The sequence below is a fragment of the Terrapene carolina genome, unplaced genomic scaffold (genome assembly GCF_002925995.2).
Source record: "Terrapene carolina triunguis isolate 2854851 unplaced genomic scaffold, T_m_triunguis-2.0 Scaffold69, whole genome shotgun sequence".
Taxonomy (NCBI): Eukaryota; Metazoa; Chordata; order Testudines; family Emydidae; genus Terrapene; species Terrapene triunguis.
The window spans coordinates 16,166,891-16,189,796 of NW_020664420.1; the positions used below are offsets into that span (position 1 = coordinate 16,166,891).

Below are 22,906 nucleotides of genomic sequence, written 5' to 3' on the forward strand. Positions count from 1 at the left end.
CAAACTGTTGGCCTGCTTGGTTCTCTGTAACTTGCCTTATCTATTCACGTCTTAATTTCTAGTAGCACAGTTGAATAAATCAAGAAAACTGTGTTTTCATACCTTTGAGACAGTTTTCCCATAAACTCTCCACATCTAGTGTTCAACTACTTTAATCCACTGATTAGGCTTTTCCTGTTTCAAGGAACATTTTAAATGTCCCATTTAAACAGGATACCAAAAGATCCAAGCAGCTGCAACTTTCCAGTTGATTACCATCTGGTTATAAAGCAAAACAGGATTCCTTCCATTTTTAATCAAGCCTTGAATCTCTTATGTTTGGAGCAAAGCTCTTGTACCACCCCCTCCTCCCACATGAGATGAAAGTAATCCAAAGTCTAAATTTTACTCTGGATTGCCCAGTCTACTCTTCACAACTGTTGTCTGATGGTGGTACATTGCCTCCCAAACATTTTCTTTGGACAATTGTCTGTTTTTTTCCATTCCATGGTCTCTGCTCCCTTCCCATACTTGACCACCACCAAAAACTATCCAAGCAGTGCTGCAATCGCTTTGATTATGTACAACAAAACAGGACCACATACAACTATTGTTCTCGTCCAAAAATATGTCCGAATACTCTGCCAATATAGTGATCTAACTGGCTGAATATTTCTTGGTGCTTTATGACACAACTAAACACAAACTTAATTACCAAATTTTTGAGCCTACAAAATCCTTTTCCATAACATGACTCACAAACCTCATAGTAATATAACATGCAAAATTCTTACCAGAGTAAGTAACTGCTGTTGTACTGTAAGTAGCACTCTGAGTATAGGATGGAACGACAGTTGCTGCAGCTGCTACTGGCTGCACAGTGGAGGATACTGGATATATGGAGAAAGTAGTTGTAGCTGGACTTGGGGTGGCTGGTTTTATGGCTGTCACTTGTCGAGTTTGCTGGGCTTGAGTATACTGAGTTGCTCCTTGGCTATATCCTGCTTTTGGAGCTAATTAAGATAGAAGAGTAAAGTTGTACAAAGATTTAAACATTTGAGACTAGGTGAATTTCAAACTATATTAAAATAATTACATTCAATTATATACAAGTAACTAAGCATATAACAAATGAGGATTTTTGTGTTACAAAACACATATGCCAGAGAAGATGACCATGTAATAAAATGAATATAATCCCAAAGTGCATCTGCATAACCCATTTCACTTTTCTTCTCTAAATACAGCCAGGCATTTTTCTTAAGGGTTTAGTTTGAAGCTCATTAACTGACAAAAATTCAGACGCATATTACACAGACGCTGGTATTATTTGTAGTATTCAAAATACTTTTTGGCTACGCTGAAAATGAAAAACCAAGCAACACAAGTATATTATGCCTAATCTCTCATCTGCTAGTAGCTGCTCAGCAATTTATAACCTCTCACTGGAGGGGAAAAAAAAAGAAAAGAAAAAAAAAGTTCTACCATAGAAGAATGGTTTAAAAAAGCATAGAAGGATGCGGTTATGGAAAAATTAACATACCAATTACATACCCAGCAAAATAGACAGAGGACAAATAGATACTTAGATATTGGGTTACCTTTTATTCAGTACTCATAAGAGCGGCCCTACTGGGTCAGACCAAAGGTCCATCCAGTCCAGTATCCTGTCTTCTGACAGTGGCCTGTGCCAGGTGCCCCAGAGTGATTGAACAGAACAGGTAATCATCAAGTGATCCAGTCCCTGTCTCCCATTCCCAGCTTCTGGCAAACAGAAGCTAAGGACACCATTCCTGCCCATCCCGGCTAATAGCCATTGATGGACCTATCCTCCATGAATTTATCTAGTTCTTTTTTTGAACCCTGTTACGGTCTTGGCCTTCACAACATCCTCTGGCAAGGAGTTCCACAGGTTGACTGTGCGTTGTGTGAAGAAATACTTCCTTTTGTTTTAAACCTGCTGCCTATTTATTTCATTTGGTGACCCCTAGTTCTTGTGTTATGAGAAGTAGTAAACAACACTCAGCGTACATTCACCAGAAAACCCCCCCAGCAGGGGGTCCTTTTTTCCAAACTATTAACATTTGATAGCCATGCCTGGTCCATTAATTATGTATAATCAGAGATTTCACTCAATTTAATAAAATCACTAGAAATAACATCGTAGGTGTTGTTAACAATGCTCACTCTTTAATATGGCTAACTCCCTGATGAACAGAGAGAGAGATGATGACTATATTCATGCATGTCTCTTTAAACAAAAGATTAATGATTACTGTTTTGTTTCTGATATTTGTATGGCAAGGATTTGTAAACCTGTTAATACTTCCTTTAAAAAAAACATAAAAAGGATACTATGCCAGGAACATGGTGTTTTCATACAAAGAACACTACTACAGGCTCAGGCCACAAAAAACCCTTCAAGTCCAAACTAGCAATGCATAAATATCCCAGAATATTATTTCCTGTAATATATCTCTTTTGTCCTTTAGTAACATAGCTGTTCTAGTTGTTCCTCTACTGCTGTACTTGGTAGGAAATACCACAGGTTTCACTCACTTCAGGGCAAGAAGGGTACCTTCAAACTAAATAGGAAAAAACTTTCTAACTCACTGGAACAGGTTCCCTAGAGAGGCTGTGGAATCCCAATCACTAGAGGTTTTAAAAACAGGTTAGACAAACATCTGTCAGGGATAGTCTAGATATACTTAAACCTGCCTCAGCACAGGGGGATAGACTAGATGGCCTCTTGAGGTCCCTTCCAGGCCTACATTTTTATGATTTTTGTGAGTCACTCACTTCTAGCCTGTAAAAAGCAACAGAGGGTCCTGTGGCACCGTTAAGACTAACAAAAGTATTGGGAGCATAAGCTTTCGTGGGTAAGAACCTCACTTCTTCAGATGCAACCTCACTTCTAGCCTGCTGTTCCCATAGCTTTAGGAGTATTTAGTGTTGAGTCTTAGACTTTGTTTCTTGTTTAGACTGCATATCTGCATCTACCTTTACTATTTCCTTTCGAATTCTGAAACTAGAGAATACCAATTTTTCCAGAATGGCATGGAAAATAATCCCCCTTGCTTCTTTTGATCCTTCTCAACCTCCTCAAAATCCCTTCTCTAATATGGTACTCACAATTTAGCAAAGTAATCTACAGATGGTCCAACAACAATCACAGAAGAATAATTTCTACTTGTGTCCAATTCTCTCTTTGGCCTCTTAATGCTGTATTAGGTTTCTATAACCCATACAGCAGTGATCTGGAATTTCCCAGTTGTACTACTTCCCATTGACTCCATATAGGCCTCCCAGGTCATGGGAACCTTGCAGAATCTTGAAAGCCTTGGCATGGCATGGCAACAAACATTCAGAGTTAAATCTGAAAGTTTTTCTTCTGTATGTAGATCTCAGGTTACAACTACTTTCTGGACATGAAGACTGAACTGACTCCTTTCAGAGTTCCAGTAAACTAGGGAGATATAGTTAGGGATCTACCAAATTCACACTCCATTTTGGTCAATTTCAGGGCTAGAGGGTTTTTAAATTAGTCAGTTTCACAATTTCAGATGTTTACATCTGAAATTTCAGTGTTGTAACCATGGAGATCCTGACCCAAAAGGGGACTGTGGGGCAGGGGGGATCCCAGAGCTGTTATAAGGTGGTCACAGGATTGCCATACTCACTTCTGTGCTGCCTTCTGAGCTGGGCTCTGAAGGCAGCAGTTGTGGAGTTTCCTGAAGCTGGAGGTGATGGTAGGTCCGATCTACTAGGGGCTCCCAGCTACTAGTCACAGTCAGTGGCAGATTAATGCATGGGTCCATGCCAAGTTGAAAAATGAGTGCCTGAGCTCTGGCAGTAACAATGGGGCGGGGGAAGAAGAGGGAAGGAGGGGAGAAAAGGCCCGAACCCAGGCACCCCGAGCCCCAGATGGAGCCAGGGGAGAAAGCCCTGAGCCCGGGCAGGAGCCGCAAGGGGCGGCATCCCCAAGCCCCGGCTGGAGCCCAGGCACCCCCATCCCCTGTAGGAGCTGCGGGGGGTGGGAGGGCAAAAACCTGGAGCCTGGGAACCCCAAACCCCTGCAGGAGCCGAAGGGGGCGGCAGCCCCCCATCTGGGCACCCCGAACGCCAGCAGGAGCCACAGGGCAGAAACCCTGGGGCTGCTGCAGCGCAGAAATGAGGGTATTTTACCCTCACTTCTGCACTGCCTGCGAGGTAGGTCTGATCTCCTCCCATAACCACTATACTGGGGAAGGACAAGTCCTGTCCCTCCCCAGGCCTGCTGAACTAGTAGATTTCAGGGAGATCAGGTTTACAGGGAAGGTCTTATTTCACTGTCCGTGACATGTTTTTCATGGTTGTGAAATTGGTAGGGCCCTAGAGTTAACGACACTTAAGTTCACACTGTATTCCTCTCTTGAGCAGAGAAGAGTGCCTTGCTGGAGAGTGAGAGGCATTAAGTATGAACTCTGAATGTAGGTCTCAAACTGTGCCCTCTCTTTGTTATTAGATATAAAGCCCCTCCTAATACCATTTTTTTTAAACTGCAACCATATACTGTACAAATGGCATTTTTTTAAAACCACATACACAGTAACTGGTCTCTCTCCCCACAGACTTGTGTCATGTTCTTAAGCAACTTGCTCACCCTATTGCTTTCTTTAAGCAAACCTTCTCCCACCCTATAGCTAAAGCTTGCCTTTAATTTCCCATCCACACCAACATTATAAAGCTTTAAAACCTGTTTAAACAGGATTTAAACTGTGTGATGGCCAAAATGGGTTAATACTGACGTGTACTATCTAATATAACAAAACTGTGTTCAAAGATCCTTTTCTTGTCCAGGTCTCTTCCTGGCCAGCCAAAGTGTATTTGAACTTCGTAGGCACAACATATTTTAAAACATAAAAAAATTGTTAAATTCAATTTACATAGAAAAAGGTGTGTTTATTTTTAGGCAAGAAAGCTATTTGAGGCAATGTCTTCTTATTAAGTGTTGGGCAACAGCAGGATTTTTGTCCAAACATTTATATTTATAAGGGTTACATTATAAAGCTAAGAATAAAAATCAATTTGTCTGAGGTATCCAAAGAAACATTTTTAAGAAACAAAGCAGCACACTGTTTGGCCCTGACCAAAAAAGGAATTTCATGCACACCACCCACCTGTCTGGTAGTACGATTCGGCTACAGAAGGCTGAGGCTGGGCAGCAGCAGCCACTGCAGCCGCTGCTGCTGTTGGTTGTTGATAGTACTGCTTACTGTCATAAGCCACAGCTGGGGCAGTGGATCTAACATATGAGTAGGAGTCCTTAAAAAGCATGCAAAACAGAAAGAAAGGACCTGAGTTTCTGCTTAAATATGTCTGGGGCCTGGGATAATCAAAGGCATCCATAGGGAGAGACAGTCTACTGAATTAAGTCAAACAATTCATTTAAATATGTATATGATTCTAGAGTTAAATAAGCCTTATATAGTTTTAAAATCTTTCATCTTAATTTACAGAGACTAAGAACAACAAGTGCTGAACAGTTTTGATGAACATTAACAGACACAATAAATAGCAGCAATTCAACTCTTGCATTTACAAGTATTTTCTCATTTTTCCCCTTAGTTATTTCCATTAAGGAACAGAAAGATGCTACTGTCAGACTGTTCCACTATTACATTTATATCAGAGCAGAAATTCTATATAATTTTAAGAAAAAACTCACAAACCTGCTCAAAATGTGTATTTTCACAAAGAAGAAAAAGCCCACCAACACTTTCTAGGTATTACAAAGTTGATGTAGCATTTTTCCTATTTACATATACATTAACTGTACCTTTTGTAAGCATTCTGTTTTATATCTCATCAACCATTCTGCAGTTCAAAGAATTTTCTTTACAGCACTTGTTAAGAAGCTTAAAAAGTAACATTTCATTCCCTAGCAATTTTGGCAACCTTGTATTTTTTTCCCCTCTTTGTTTAAGGCTCCTTTTTTCTCTGTCTGTGCATCAACATCTAGTAGCAGGCATATGCACTGCTCCTGTAATTATTAGGATATGTTAGCTAATTGCTGCTTCAGACCATTGGAAAGAGCTTGCTTGTTTTTCAGGACTCTAACCAGAAGTGGCTATTTATAGGTTTTGTTTTTGTTTTTTTTTTATTAGAGGGAACAATTAAATAATCATTAATACCACCTAGGTCTTCTAATGTGCTTTTCATCAAATTAAAATAAGTATTTTAAAACTAGAAGGCACCCCTAATAGATAATTTTATAACATGGCCCTTTAAATAGGGCAGTCTTTTTCAATTTATTCTGCTTTACCCATAAAGGAAAACAGTAGTGTCCATACCTTCAATCTAATACCTGAAAATAATTTTAATACTTTACATTACACATTAAATATGACTAGTGCCTGCATATTTACCTCACATAAATCTTGTAAATATAGGTACTAGCCTCAGAGTAACCAGGAAGACTCCGAGGCGCCGACTGACTTTAATGGGAGCTGAGATAGCAAAATAAATAATTTATTAAACTGGACCCATACCCTGTAAAAAGAGCCACATGGGCAGACGTGCCCACACAGAGCCCCAATGACTTCATTTCATGTCCCACTGACTTCAGTGGACTATTCACATGTGTGAATCTTTGCAGTATTTGAGCCTAAATTAGCAGATAGGGATGATGGCGGCTTTTAGTTTATTTATTTTTAAATTGAGTGAATATGGGCTTGAGAAAAGTGCCAGATTAATAGTTCTGGAGACTGAAATCTGCTCTCTCTACTAATTTCACACAGATCACCAAACATCCATCAGATAAATTTTGATCACTACCAACCCGAGATGGATTCAAAGTGGCACTTACCTGGTAGTTTTGTGTAGTGACCGGAGGAGGTGGTGGTGGGGCTTCCTGTTGTCTTTGGGTATAACCGTAATCTGTCGCCGTGTGTGCCGTAGGATAACCTCCATAGGCAGCAGCTGTGGCAGCAGCTGCAACAGCTACTGGTGCAGGCCTGGCTACTGCAACTGTAGCTGCTGCTGGGGCATATGCAGCAGTAACCGTGTGTGCAGCTACTGGAGCCTGATGGACAGTGTAGCTAGCAACTGTAGTTGGATGGGAATAGGCTACACCCGAAGCTGGCTGCTGGCTATATTGGAAAAGGACAGTAAGTATTACCCATGGAGTAATAAGTCCATTAGTTCAACAGCTAAACATGTTAGACTGATACCTAAATATTTCATTCAATTTCAAAATACCAGAAAAGTCTTAAAACTAAGCTTTGAATAATCCTGGAGAGGTCTACAGGTTTACATGAAGCACTAATTTATTTTATACATAGACTTTTTTATGGCACTCATTATTTAAGTATCACTACACATTGAAGTGCTTATGGCTGAAACATTCAACAAAATGGGGGCCCATCTGATAAAGGTAAACCTTTTGGCACTGGCAGACAATCTCTTCATTTCAAAACAGTAAAGAGATCTTAAATAATCAGATTTTGCATGATATGGAAGTACTACAATAGTTCTTTGGGTAGCATATTTGACAACTCACGCACTGAAAAAAGAACTACTTCTTCTGTGAAAGCTATTATTGAACTATTCCATCTTGCATGGCATTTTCAGGGGAAAGTACAGGATTCCTTTTATGCTACTGGAGTTGTAAGACTAATTACTTCGCCAAAAATATACCACCCCATGTAGGCCTGTTGACTGAACAGTTGAATGAAGGAGAGTGACTTTTAAAATGTTTTAATTAAAAGTCAATGCAAAAATCCCTAAACTCAACAGGGAGAGACTTTTGAAACTAATTTCTGATGAGGGAGTCCCCCCTCCAAATGTTGAGATTAGATAGGTAGGCCACTGTATCTAGAAAAAACTAAGGGCTGGTCCACACTACCCGCCCAATTCGGCGGGTAGAGATCAATCTTCTGGGATCGATTTATCGCGTCTCATCTGGACGCGATAGATCGATCCCAGAAGCGCTCCCCCGTCCACTGCGGAACTCCTGCTCGCCGAGAGGAGGAAGCGCTGTCGACGGGGGAGCCTGCCTGCGCCGCGTGGACCCGCAGTAAGTAATTTAGTTCGATCTAGGAAACGTCGACTTCAGCTACGCTATTCTCGTAGCTGAAGTTGCGTTTCCTAGATCGATCCCCTGCCCAGTGTGGACCTGCCCTAAGAAAAGATGTACTAACAAAAGGTCTGGTAGCCAAATCAAATGTACTATAGAAATGAGTGTGAAGAGTCTATCAAGATTCTTCCAATCTTCAGAGAATGCTGTAAGACTCATCTGTTTCCCCAACCTTTGCAGCAGGTGCATGCATGAAGCAGTGTACAGGTAAGTATTAACTAACAAGAGGCAGGTATTAACAGTCCAGTGAGAGAAGGACAGTCTCAGAAGGTGCAGTGATTATTTGAAGGGTAGAATCTAATAACTGCTATTGCTCTATTTTGATTTGTAATATATGTACAGTGAATATACAAAACGCCTAAGACTTTAGGTAGGCTACTTTAAAAATATAAATAAATTAGTAAAATAATTATTGCCAAGAAATCAGTACTTATTACAACCCTGAAAAGAAATGGGGTTTACAAAACAAAAGCTAGGAACTTTTATTTGACAAACACCCCATGCACCAGCATGATTTGTTTCCTGCACTTTCATCCAATAACACTATTAATTACTCACACCACCTACATGAGGATACTATTATCTCTATTTTATAAACTGGGAAATCAAAACAGAGACATTAAATGCTTTGGCTAAAACAGCATACTGAGTCAGTGGCCGAGATGATGATTTGTAATTTTGGGTTTGCTTAGATACCAGAGAGATAATACCTAGCTAAAGTTTCCAATAGTCAGTCTGGCACTAACTGCCATAAACCGTATTACCTCTTGTCTATGGTTATGCTTACTGCTTCAATAACTTGTCAGTATTCATGCTTGGTCAAAATTTATCAGGAGAAAAATGCTGTATGATTCTGTCATTTTAATGTCAAAACTGCATTAAGTCTACATATCAAAATGGCATTCCAATACCAGTGGAAACATGTAGTAAAATATACTGCCAATTTTGGCAAGTCCAAGTAAATACAGCAGTTATATTTTAAAAAGTCAAGCAGAATGTTTAAAACATTGCTTGTTATGATTATTCAGAAACGTAAAGATGTACTAAAAACTCTAATTTTAATAAAATGCCCTTTAGTTATCCTTTTTTAAAGACAATAGTACACATCTTTAAATGAGTTTGCAATGAACATCCAACTGTATGATCAATTAGTTCAAAAATCACACAAATCAAATTAAACTAAGGTAAAAAATAAAAAATGCTATCTTTCAAGTGAAGGGGATTCTGAACAGGGAAGTGCAGAGTTAACTATGTGGGATGGCTCTCTACCAGGATAACCTCCTACAGTATTTAGGCACAAGAAAAGTGAGCAATCTTTTAGCACAGTGAACAATACCCACGCACACAAAATTTATACGAGAAAAAGTGATATGATCATATAATAAAGGGTGGAATATCACAGAAAAATCCTTTGAAACCACCTGGCTTTGTTCTTGCTGAATATAGCACTAGATTTATAAGAAGAAATCAAGAAATTACAGAAAAAGAAAGCTCCAAGTTATCATATTTAATATATTTCTTATTTTGCCAAATGTAATACAGTCCTGAAACTAAAAACACTTTGAGACAGTATTTTGATGCCAGTAATTGCACAGGACACAAAGGAAGAATTAAATAATTGGATGAAGATCTTATTTGTGTTGTAGAAGTTTAAACTTGATGCTCAAAAAAACTATAATCTTCACTGAAAATCAGATGCTACAGTCCTTTCAGTAGCTCCAGCAAGTTTATATTTCTGAAAGACAGTCTAGGTTGGTTGGCACTCCCCACTCCTCAAAAATTTCATTTAATCACTAAGAGCCCAATCCTGTTCCATGTAAATCAATGCAGGGATGTGCCACTGACTTAAATGGAAGCATGATCAAGCCCACATTTTCTTTCAATTCTCCCTCATTGCAATGTTAAGAATCATGGGGGCAAGAAACAGGTCGGAGCCGTTGCTACCACTACTTGAGAATGGTTCCTGCTGCTTCTCAGACAAGTCTACGCTACAAAATGAACTCGATTTAAGTTACGTTGATGTATAGCCACCACAGTAATTAAATCGGTTTTGCATGTCCATGCTAACTCCTTGTGTTGGCGGGGTGCATCCTCACCAGGAGTGCTTGCACTGATTTAACTATCAATGTGGGGCACTGACAGCCCCGCCGCCTGGAGCTGACAGCCAGAGCCCTATCGTGGCTTTGGGCTTTCAGCCCTGGTGTGGCTGGAGTCCAGGCTGTCAGCTGGAACAGTCTAATGTAAGCAACACAGCATCTACCCTGACACGGCGTTGACCTAACTACATCGACTTAAGCTCTGCGCCTCTTGCGGAGCAGGAGCAGACCTGTCTGGGAGGGGTGGCTTCTGGTGGTAAAAGGTGAGAACTGCTACCCAGAGACATTAGATCGGGCTACAAACAGCTGCCTGTTTATCAATACTGAATTGTGCATGTGGAAATAACAGAGATTTCCTGAATTTAAGAGAAGTTGTTCATGAGATCACAAGCAGTTACTAAAAATAAGCTAAACCATGAAATGCTCAAAAATGTTGAGAGCGGGCAACTCTTGTAGTAAAGCTTCATTATTGTTTAAGTTACACTTGATCTTAGCCAAAAGGCCGAGAAGCGATACCACTGCTCACATACTGGTTAGCGTCATACCTATCAAAATAAGGCTTTTTTTCAAATGGTATCCTTGATTTTTTTAAAATCTCATTTGTAACTAGGAACCAATTTCCCAGTCATTAGTGAGAGTTTAGCAAGGTGGATCATAATCTGAAAAATATTTAGTGTTTGGCAAAAACAGTTGTCTTGTAATGGTACAGAATTAACAGCCCTAGTCATGTGATTTCTAAGGCTAATAAGGTTCTATTACCATGCTTACTTTAGCAAACCTGTTCCCCTTGCTTCTGCAACATCATGCAGAGCTAGTGATCGAGTTTGCAAAATTATAGGAAAGTATTCTGAAGTGACAGTTTCTTAGGCAATTTTTAGATGCTTACTTTCAATCATTACAATCTTAGCATTCTGAAGAACTCACCACACTTCCCTGGAATCTTCAAATCTGGCTCAGTACTCACAAAAATCCCTCTATGGTTCTTTTTTTCAGTTTCTTTTACTCTATCACAACTGGTCCCTATCTAATGAGTGTCACACTTTACTGATTCTACCTTTCAGAACTCCCTCCCTATCATAGGTTATTTTGTTGTTCATATGGATATAACCCACAAGATGTGCATTAACAAGGTATGGTGCACACCCCATATTATAATCAACCACCCCACAAAATCACCAATAACCTAATGCCACACACCCTGGCATGGCTCATTTATCATTGATATGATTACCCACACTTTCCTGCATGTGAAATACAAATGGACATCTTAAAGTTCCGAGAAAGTAAAAAAAGGCACTGGGTAGTTCTGCAGAACCTCAAATGGCTTTGATTCTCAACCAATCAGGGGAATCTACAGAAGCAATTATCAAAGGAGAACTTCAGTTACACTGCAATTTTGGATCCAACTTCTCTTCAACCCACTCATTCCTATCTTTTAATTTTTAAGTTCCACCCCACAAAAAATTTGATTAGTTCTGGATTATTTACCTTCTGCTCTCTTGGTTTGCTTAAACCCTAGAGTCCCGATCCACAGCAATTTGTCTTTCCAGAGGATACTAGATAAATGGATAAATTTTGTCTCATTCAATTTTAAAGGAAATCACTATCTGAGGGTACTTTAGATCAGTGGTTTTCAAACTTTTTTTCTGGGGACCCAATTTAAGAAAATTGTTGATGCCCACAACTCAAGGGAGCTGGGGATGAGGGGTTTGGGGTGCAGGAGGGGCTCTGGGTTTTTTGGGGGGCACTCAGGGCTGGGGCAGGGGGTTGGGATGCAGGAGGGGGTCAGGGCTCTGGGCTGGGGGTCTTGGGGTGCAAGAAGGGGTTCCAGGTTTGGGGGGGGCTCAGGGCTGGGGATTGGGGTGCAGACTTACCTCTGGCGGCTCCCAGTTAGCGGCACATCCGGGGTGCCAAGGCAGGCTTCCCACCTCTCCTGGCACCGCGGACTGCCTCAGGCGGCCAGCAGCCGGTCCAGCTTCTAGGCACTCGGCTCTCGCCTGCAGGCACCGCTCCCCTACCCCCAGCTCCCATTGGCAGCAAAGCGGCCAATAGGATTTTGGAGCCGGTGCTCAAGGTGGGGGCAGCGCACAGAGCCCCATGGCCCCCCTGCTTAGAAGCCGGACCCACTGCTGGCCAATTCTGGAGTGCAGTGCGTTGTTGGAACAGGTAGGCACTAGCCTGCCTTAGCCAGCCAGCACCGCCGACGGGAACTTTTAGACTAGCCTGCAATGCTGACGAGAGAGACCCAGTGCCTTCCATGCCGTGACCCAGTACTGGGTTGCAACCCAAAACTTTGAAAAACGCTGCTTTAGATGCTCTCTATCCATTCCTGTGCCTTGCTCCTATCCCCAGTGGTCATATAGGCAGAGACCAAGCCTGGGGACATTTCCTTCCTTATGTACATAAGCTGTTGCAAAACTTGCCTCCAATGGCTCTGCAAGCAATGTTTGCATTTGATAGATTATAATGTTCCTCCAGAAAGTCACATATATGTTTTAGACAAATTTTCTTAAGGGCAGGATATCAGGGACTCTCAAAAGGGAGACTTTTTTTTCCCAGGAACAAAGTACTCAGGAGAAAAGTAGACAGAAGGTCAAACAAGGATGAAAAAATCCTTATTTTCAGTGAGCTCTTTTTACATACAATAAGACTTATTTCCCATTTAAAAACAAATACTAATTAAAAAACATAGCGCCATGTGGAACCAAATTGGCCCCTGTGTAGGTAATCAGCAGGGTTGGAAACTTTAGACCCACAGCATAGACCTCTACTACTTGAGTTAACAAGGTATTTGGTAACAGTAGTAAGTAGGCTGTTATACTGTGTTGGACCAGCCACTAGAAAGAGAATGACATGCACACTGTAATTCTGGGTTCTGTTTCAAGTTTGAGGGGAATGTATTCCAGCCATTACAGACCTTTCTCACCCATCTCCTCCAGCCTCCAGCTCCCCCTAGTATGACTATATCTAGCCTCTCTGCTTCTCTCCAAGTCTCCCGCACAGAGCCTGTCCCTGTCTCCCTCTACTTCCATTGCCCTACTCAGCCTGCACCACTTAGCTTGCTTGAGTCCAACCCAGCCAATTCCTAACCCTTCAGCCTATGCTTTCAGCCCGTGCCTGTTCACCTCTATTATCCTCGGCTTCCTCAATCTCCTCCACACTGCCTGCATAATCACACCTGGAGCATTGCAAGCACAGGAGAGATACAATCTCCTTGCTCTCAGTTCTGGTGCTACAGTGACTCCCAGGAGGAACATGAATAGAAAAAGTCATATATAGCAGCAGTTCTCAAACTTTAGCAATCCGAGGACCCCCATTTTGATTTAATTTTTTTTGCCAACCCCCTCCCCCCCCCCCCAATTCCCCCTGCACAGCCCCAGGCCCTGCCCCCATTCCATCCCTTCCCCCAAGGCCCCACCCCATCTCTTCCCAACCCACCCTTCCCCGCCTCTTTCCGCCCCATCCCTGCTGTTCCCTGGTGCGCAGGAGGCGCTGGGAGGGAGGAAGAGGAGTTGATCAGCGGGGCTCCACATTCAGCACAAAGAATCTGTGTGGGGATGGAGCATACACAATGCAGATGGAATCTTTGAGGAATAACACTATCAACCTCTAAAAACCTCTACAATTAGTGTCAGTATGAACAGCGCTATGTTGGCGAGTGACTGTCTCCTGCCAACACAGCTACCACCACTCCTTGGGGGTGGTTTAATTATGCCAGCAGGAGCATACAGCAGCTAAACAGGAGACCTTACAGCAGTGCAGCTGCAAAGTCCATAGTGTAGACATAGCCCAAGTTAAGAATTATTTAGACAAGTTATGTGTCTTCAAGTCAGCAGGGCCTGATGGACTATATTCTAAAATACATAAAGAACTGGCTGAAGAGATCTGAGCCATTAGCAATTATCTTCTGAGAATTCATGGAGGACAGGAGAGATCCCAGAGGATGAATAGGGCAAATATAGTACCTATCTATTAAAAAGGATAATAAGGAAAACCCAGGGAATTGTAGACCAAAGTACCCGTAAAGATAAAGGAGCAAATGATCAATCTGTAAGCACCTAGAAGATAATGTGACGAGCAGCAGTCAACATGGATTTGTCAAGAACAAATTATGTCAATCCAACCCAATATCCTTCACTGACAGGGTAACAAGCCTTGTGGATGGGGGGGAAGCAGTAGATGTGATATATCTCAATTTTAGTAAAGCTTTTGATACGGTCTCACATGATTGTCTCATAAATAAACCACAGAGATCGGTCCTGGATCCAGTTCTATTCAATATCTTCATAAATGATTTGGATAACAGCATAGAGAGTAAGCTTATAAATTTTGCAGACAATACCAAGCTGGGAGGGTTTACAAGCACTTTGGAGGATAGGATCAGAATTCAAAATGATCTTGACAAACTGGAGAAATGGGTCTGAAATAAACAGGATGAAAGTCAACAAGGACAAATACAAAGTACACCTCTATTCTGATATAACGCGCCTGATATAACACGAATGTGGATATAACGCGGCAAAGCAGTGCTCCGGGGGGGGCGGGGCTGCGCACTCCGGTGGATCAAAGCAAGTTCGATATAACACGGTTTCACCTATAACGCAGTATGATTTTTTGGCTCCCGAGTACAGCGTTATATCGAGGTAGAGGTGTACTTCACTTGGAAAGGAACAATCAATTGCACAAATGGGAAATGACTGCCTAGGAAGGAGTACTGCAGAAAAGAATCTGGGGGTTATAGTAGATCACAAACCTAATGAGAGTCAACCGTGTAATAATATTGAAAAAAAGCAAACATTCTCTGAGATGTATTAGTAGGAGTGTTGTAAGCAAGACACAAGAAGTAATAATTCTTCTCTACTCAGCACTGATTAGGCCTCTACTGTAGTACTGTGTCCAACTCTGGCCACCACACTTTGGGAAAGACGTGGACAAACTGGAGAAAGTCTAAAGAAAAGCAACAAAAATAATTAGAGGTCTCAAAAACATGACCCATGAGGAAAGATTAAAAAAAATTGGTTATGTTTAGTCTGGAGAAGAGAAGACCAAGTGGGGCATAACAGTTTTCAAGTATCTAAGAGGTTGTTATAAAGAGGAGGGTGATAAATTGTTCTCCTTATCCACTGTGGACAGGAAAAGAAGTAATGGGCTTAAATTGAGGCAAGGGAGATTTAGGTTAGACAGTAGGAAAAGCTTCCTAACTGTAAAGTAGTTAAGCACTGGAACTAATTGCCTACAAAGGCGGTGGAATCTTTGTCACTGGAGGATTTTAAGAACAGGTTAGACAAACATCTGTCAGGGATGGAATAGATAATACTTAATCCTGCCTCAGTGAAGGGGACTGGATTAAATGACCTACTGAAGTCACTTCTAGTCCTATATTTCTATGATCTCTGACTACTTTGCTGGGTTGGAGCGTCTGTGATTTTGCTAACTGTTAATAAAAATTAGGGCTGTCAATTAATTGCAGTGAACTCACATGATCAACACAAAAAAATGAATCATGATTAACCACACTGTTAAACAATAGAATATCAATTGAAATTTATTAAATAATTTTGGATGTTTTTCTACATTTTCAAATATATCGATTTCAATTACAACACAGAATACAAAGTATACAGTGCTCACTTTATATCTGCAGTGCTGTAGTGCAATCTCTTCATCATGAAAGCGCAACTTACAAATGTAGGTTTTTTTGTTACATAACTGCACTCAAAAACAAAACAATGTAAAAGTTTAGAGCCTACAAATCCAGTAGTTATCAGTTTAATATCTGATATGTCCTTTATTTCTTGTTCAGCCAACCACTAAAACAAACAAGTTTGTTTACATTTACGGGAGATAATGCTACCCACTTCTTATTTATGTCACCAGAAAGTGAGAACAGGCGTTCGTATGGCACTGTTTTAGCTGGCGTCGCAAGATATTTACGTGCCACATGTGCTAAAGATTCATATACCTCTTCATGCTTTGGCCATCGTTACAGAGGACATGCTTCCATGCTGATGATGCTTGTAAAAAAAAGAATGTTAATTAAATTTGTGACTGAACTCCTTGGGGAAGAATTGTATGTCTCCTGCTATTTTGCCCGCATTCTGCCATATATATGTTATAGCAGTCTCAGATGACAAACCAGCACATGTTGTTCATTTTAAGAACACTTTCACTGCAGATTTGACAAAATGCAAAGAAGATTCCAATATAAAATTTCTAAAGATAGCTACAGCACTCGATCCAAGATTTAAGAATCTGAAGTGCCTTCCAAAATCTGAGAGGGATGAGGTGTGGTTTTAAAAGATCAGCACTCCAATGCGGAAACTACAGAACCCGAACCACCAAAAAAGAAAATCAACCTTCTGCTGGTGACATCTGACTCAGATGATGAAAATGAACATGTGTTGGTCTGCACTGCTTTGGATTGTTATCAAGCAGAACCCGTCATCAGCATGGACGCACGTCCTCTGGAATGGTGGTTGAAGCATCAAGGGACATATGAATCTTTAGCGCATTTGGCAAGTAAATATCTTGTGATGCCGGCTACAACAATGCCATGAAAACGCCTGTTCTCACTTTCAGGTGACATTGTAAACAAGAAGCAGGCAGCATTATCTCCTACAAATGTAAACAAACTTGTTTGTCTGAGTGATAGGCTGAACAAGAAGTAGTACTGAGTGGAGTTGTAGGCTCTAAAGTTTTACATTGTTTTGTTTTTGAATGCAGGGGTTGTTTTTTTTACATAATTCTACATTCGTAAGTTCAACTTTCATGATAAAGAGATTGCACTACATTACTTGTATTAGGTGAATTGAAAAATACTATTTCTTTTGTTTTTTACAGTGCAAATATTTGTAATAAAAATAAATAAAAAGTGAGCACTGTACACTTTGTATTCTGCGCTGTAATTGAAATCAATATATTTGAAAATGTAGAAAACACCCAAAAATATTTAAATAAACGGTATTTATTATTGTTTAACAGCACAATTAATTGCAATTAAATTTTTTAATTGTTAATAAGAGCCCTAATAAAAATATTAGAAAGTCAAGAGGCCTTTCCTAACTGAGAGTGTCTCTGCTGTTGACATTGGAATCCTCACAGTGACTCCAATACTTCTGGCTCTGATCTTGAGGCGGGACCCTGCCAAACCACAGAATGGTAAAAAATGGGTTTCTGATTAACAACATATAATTAATAGATCAGTCAACAAAATGGGGCTAGAGCAAGGGTTATTTTTATATTTCTATATTGAAACGACTATAGGAAGAATTGTCAGTGGCTTATCAGATAATGGCCTACTATAATCTTGCCCCGTTTTCTTCCCTGATATTGGGCCTTACCTGAAAGCAAAATGTGGACTTCCTGCAGCACAAAAGCAGGTCTTTTAGGGTTAGAAAGTACTGTGGTTTATTAACTATTGTTAATGACAATGTTAATGCAACATTCCATGTCTTGCAAAGTCTCTGACCTGATTGGTCAGAAAACAAATTTTTGGGAAGCAAGCTCTGAAGAGTCTTTGATGGCTACATTTAAGGCATCTATGAATTAACTGGGTAGAATACACATTAGTAAACTTATTTAAATCTGCAGCAATTTCTGGAAAAGCAGCTCACTTTTCAGAAAGAATATGGTCTATATACTATTTCTGTGAGAGGATTAACTTTTACCACATTTTATCTAATGTGTGCTTGCATACAATAAACTTTAGTGTTGCTGTTACTCCATTTGTCTACAATTCTGAGCACTGGAAAAGTGCTTATCAAACTAAAGGCAATCAAAAGATTGAATTATTTTTTGCAATTTTAGTCTTATGGAAATACTATTTCGCTTTATAATTAAGGTTGGGACTAAGTAAATTTTGACTCTACCCAAACTCCCTCAGACAACAGGACTTCCAAAATAAGTCTCATATAGGTGCTCTCCTGCCAGGAGGAAGAGGAAATTCCTCTTGGAAACAGTCACTAAATGTACTATATATGAGTTAACGTTTGATAGTTGTTGATTAATAATGTTGATGCATCTTTTTATAAGGATTATAGCAGAAGTGATTGTTTTCTATGCTATAAAAACACTCCCAACATTTGAAAAGGTACTACATTTTGGAAAAAAATGAGAGACCCTTTATTCTACTCTGTGGATGACCAAGTTCAGCTGTATTTCCAAGAGTAGGCCTAAAGAAATATAGGAAATGTCATACTGGATCAAACCCACCATCCAACTAGTCCAGTATCCTGTCTGCCACACTAACACCAGATGCCTTGGAGGAATGTCCAAGAACTACCTACATAGATGTGGAATAATCTGCCCCCCCATGAAAATCTCATCCTAATCCCCAACAGTTAAGAGACTGGTTTAAACACTGACATATGAAGTGTTTCTCTCTTCCAAAATGTTATTTATTACAACTCCTCCAGATCTTCTTATAGTTCATATAAATGCCCAATCCTCCTTTGAATTTTGCTATATTCTTGGTCTCAATGACATTCTGTAGCAATGAGTTCCACAGTCTAATTAGGCATTGAATGAAAAGGTGTTTCCTTTCATCAGTTTTCCCACCTTTTAATTGAATACCTCGTTCTTGTAGTATGAGAGGAAAAATAGAAGCTCCCACTGTCTCCTCTTTACCATTCATTATTTTGCATAATTTTATCATGTCCCCTCTTAGTGATCACCTTTCAAATGTATGAATCCCAATTTTTATGAGCTTTTCTATGCTCCTAATTATTCTTGTTGCCCTTTTCTAAATCACATTTAATTCTGTAATTCTTTTTAAGATGGAATGACCACTAATGCACGTTGTACGCCAGATGAAGGGAAACCACTGATTTTAGCACAATATTTTCTCCATTCCATTCTTTATGCATCCTAATAGATTTCCTTTTTGACTGCAGCTGCACGCAGTGGAGAACTCAATGATGAGGTCTCCTTCCTAGACAGTCACTGATTTTATGAAAGAATCTTTTGCCAGTAGTGGTATTTGATACCATACCATGACTGCCCAGGAAAAAGGAAAAACAATGGCTACTCTGTGGTACTCTGCCTAGTAGATGCATCACATTTTATTTTACAATTTTTTTTAAATTAAGAATTTATATGAACATAATACAAACAACTCCAAAGATACTTCCTGTTTAGCACTGATACTGAAAACCGCAGGCTTACTGTACGGTGCAAGAGCCTCCATCAATATGAAAAATTCCAGTCAATTTTGTAAAACATTCTATATTTCCTGTCCCAAAGTATGGTGTAGTTTTTTTCTGGGCACCATTAAGTTATTTCACCCTAGAATTTGTTGCATTTAAATAGCAGGTAAAGTTTTAAGCATGGACCACATTGGGGATTGCGGCTGCCAACTCAAAAGTTAAAGCTGCATACAGAAGTCCATATTAAGCCTTATTTGACCTTGCCACCTCTAAACTCTAACTTTAGTAAGCTGTTTCTATGGGAAAACATTTATTCTAAAGAAAAAAAGTTTATGTGCCCAACCCTCAAAAATAACCCTATTTTTCAAACCTGTAAGTAGTGAGTCATGATTTTTCAATCCCAATTTGATAAAATGCAAACAAGATACCAATGTGTAATTTCTAAAGAGACAGACTATAAACCCACAAACTCACATCCACATAGATGCTTGCAAGCAGTATGGTTTAGTACAAAGCTAGATTTAAATAAAAGTTATTCGTAATGATCATTATTAACTGGAACATCATCAGCCAAGACACTATAATGGACTACACATGGATTTATGCACTGAAAACTTGATGCACTAAACTACCTTACTGCCATTACTATTAGACATAGATGTTCTTGCCCAGAAAAGTACAGAATGAGAGAGAAAAACTCTTGCACTGAAGTTGCTTGCTCAGCTAAAGTCTAAACTTTGCTAGGCTGGCACCTTCTGTCATGAGACTCCCACCCTTTAGCTCATTGTCCAGACCCCAATAGAAATCTGACAAAGTTCTCAAATCTCTAAAAGATATCTGTGCATTGATAAATGCATCCATGCAAAACTTTAACAGTTAAAGTGCACAAGAAGACTCCAATGAGGTATAACAGTGTGTGTGGATCTGTACGCCAGAGTGACGTAGACTGGACGGTGGATGACAAGGAGCCCCCCCTTCTCAAAACACTTCATCTCTTTTATGTCTTCATTGACAAAGAGTTGAGAAATTTTTATTTATTCATTTTTAATTAACCCAAGGTAACTCATGCAAGATAGCTAACCTCAAGCAAAATCCCAGTAGAGACAAGGCACCTGTAATTTTTAAACACAAGGTAGCTAGGAAAGATCAACGCTATACTTCCTCTGCCCATGTCAAGCCTTCTCCTAGTTTACTTTGCAGTAAATAACTACAGGTGCCTTGTCTCTATAAAGATTTTACGGAAGGACAGCCAATGTGCATTAATTATTCCACCATAAAAACATACTATTTTTCTTTAAAGCAGTGAAGTCAAAGCCTAAGGGCATTTCTTCACTACAGAGCTAACCTGAGTTCTTACTCAGGCGGTGCCCCTAACAATCCCCTCCTGCCTGCCACTTTTGTCCACCCACAAAAACCTCTGACTGACATTTACTGTTACTTTCAACATGAGCTAGCTGGCCCATTTAGGGCTGTAGGTTAGAGTCCTAAGTGCAGCACTTCACAGCTTCCTCCATGTTTTGTGGCGGAAGCTGAACCCAGACAAGACAGAGGTAATGCTAGCGAGAAGAGGGAAATATGGAGGAGACTTCTCCAATACAACAACCCAATCCATCCAAGGCACTTGATGTCAGATTGTTAAATTATTCTATAGCCTTAGGGTCTTGTAGATTCTGCTCTGCACTTGGACACTGAAATAGTCACAGTGGCAAAAAGAGCTCTCTTCCATCTGTGGCTCACCAGAAGATCTCACCCAATTCTGGCTACAGTTGTTAAGCCCAGCACAGATCACTGCAATTATTTTTTATCTAAAAATGAGAAAACTCTGAGAAAGATCAGATTACCAGTTCACTACTCTCTGCACTGAGAGAATATAGTCCTGTTCAAGGTCACTGAACTAGTTCTAGTTTGAAAAATTGCCTCTCTCTCTGTAGCTATGACCTCTTTTACTGAAACAGTGAAACTGTCAACCAACAGTGGGAGATGCAAGATGTTCACAGAAGCCAGACCAAGACTTTGGAACTTATTGCCAGATGAAATAAGGAAGATCACTAACTTCATCATATTTGGAGCCAAATGAAAACCTCACCTCTTTGCCTAAGCTTTCCCTCAATAGTATCCTCTCACATACCAACACACTCACACTTCTACAGTCAGTAGTAATTAAAACAAGAATCTAACATTGCCTCTTGTCAGCAAGGAAGTGATTATGCTATTGTCATTTATACTCAACACACTCAGATACAATGGTGATAGGTGCCAATATAAGAACCTGGGCAAATAGTGGATCAGGAGCTCAGGGCCACAAAAGGGAAGGATTACTTCACAAGGTACCATATGTACTTATGAACTCCCAACATATCCCATCATAGTTTATGTTAATATTTCTTTAAATGTTGAAAGTGTTTTATGTTGCAAAATCAAAGTCTGTAAAGTGAATTCGTGTGTGTCAATACAAACTATAAAGGTAATGGAGTATTTATAGCAGTTACCTTAATTGGTCATTTCAATAATGTAATATTTTTCCCTTGTAGACTGTAATGTTACAACTATATAGTTTGCGTAAATGGTTTTGAATGAAGGCTATATAGAAATGACTGATGGGCAGTAGGAAATTATACATAGTGGTGTAAGAGTGAAGGAAATAAGAACACTTCTACTCCATTATTTGTGTGTGTGAAAAGTGGGCACTTTGCCCGTTTCCTTATCTGCCTTCAGTTTACAAATGTACACTTGCAGCTGGTTTACGTATTACATGTTCAAAATCTTACTTCATCTCCTACTTATCAACGTAAGGGACTTCCATGCTTTTTTAACCACCTAATCAGTTCAGGGCACTGCACTTCCATAGTTTTATGTGTAAGTGATGTTATGAACAGCTGCACAACACAGTAATCTTGAGTTACCTGAACTCAGGCCCTCACCCCTAAAAAGACTTTTACTTCACCTTCTACATTTGTATTTTTTAAAAATAAATATGTATTAATTTTAGATTTTTTACAATACTTTTGATTCACCCGTCATACAAAGAATGTGAATATTTAGTTATGAAATGAAGCTAGATTAGGCAACAAACTAGGTTCACAGCAATACTGATAGCACACAAACAATTTCTATTCCAGTTACATTTTCATCTTCCTCTAACTTTTTGTCAATTTTAATAAACTGAGGAATTACCTAGTTTATTTATACTTTGACACAATAGTTCTTATGTAATATATCTATCATTTTTATGTTGCATAACTGTGTATTTAATCAGTGTACTTGGGGTGCTAACAGAGTTGGTACTTGGTCTCGTTTTAAAAATCTGTTCTGAATTAAAGGAAAAGATACCCCTCAGCACCTGACAAATTTAGAACTATTTAGTCTCTCTCGGGATGAAAAATTATTTTGCTTTGGATGTTTTCAGTGAGAGATTTTAAGTTTTAATTCGTATTTTCAGATATTCAAAAATATAAATTAATTAAGGCTCAGATCCAGGAAGGAAATTCATGCAAAGAGATCCTTGTAATTTCATCCATGTCCAGTGAAGTCAATGGGACTCCATATTATCATAAAGTATAGCCCATGTGGAT

The 22,906-nt window shown here is 39.7% G+C and overlaps 1 protein-coding gene and 1 non-coding gene across 4 annotated transcripts in view; both read right to left on the reverse strand.

Moving 5' to 3' along the window:
* ZFR (zinc finger RNA binding protein) overlaps nucleotides 1-22,906 on the reverse strand; it is a 49,489-nt gene that overhangs the window by 23,489 nt on the left and 3,094 nt on the right. For all 3 annotated transcript variants that reach the window (XM_024203073.3, XM_024203071.3, XM_024203074.2), the window contains exons 3-5: nucleotides 6,827-7,109; nucleotides 5,139-5,283; nucleotides 774-992 (exon numbers count right to left, since the gene is read on the reverse strand). In XM_024203073.3, coding sequence (XP_024058841.1) covers nucleotides 774-992; nucleotides 5,139-5,283; nucleotides 6,827-7,109 — 647 coding nt within the window. The remainder of the gene's footprint in view (nucleotides 1-773; nucleotides 993-5,138; nucleotides 5,284-6,826; nucleotides 7,110-22,906) is intronic.
* LOC112108820 lies at nucleotides 10,885-11,021 on the reverse strand. The gene has a single exon (XR_002908266.1). It is a non-coding gene; the product is annotated as a small nucleolar RNA SNORA66 (small nucleolar RNA).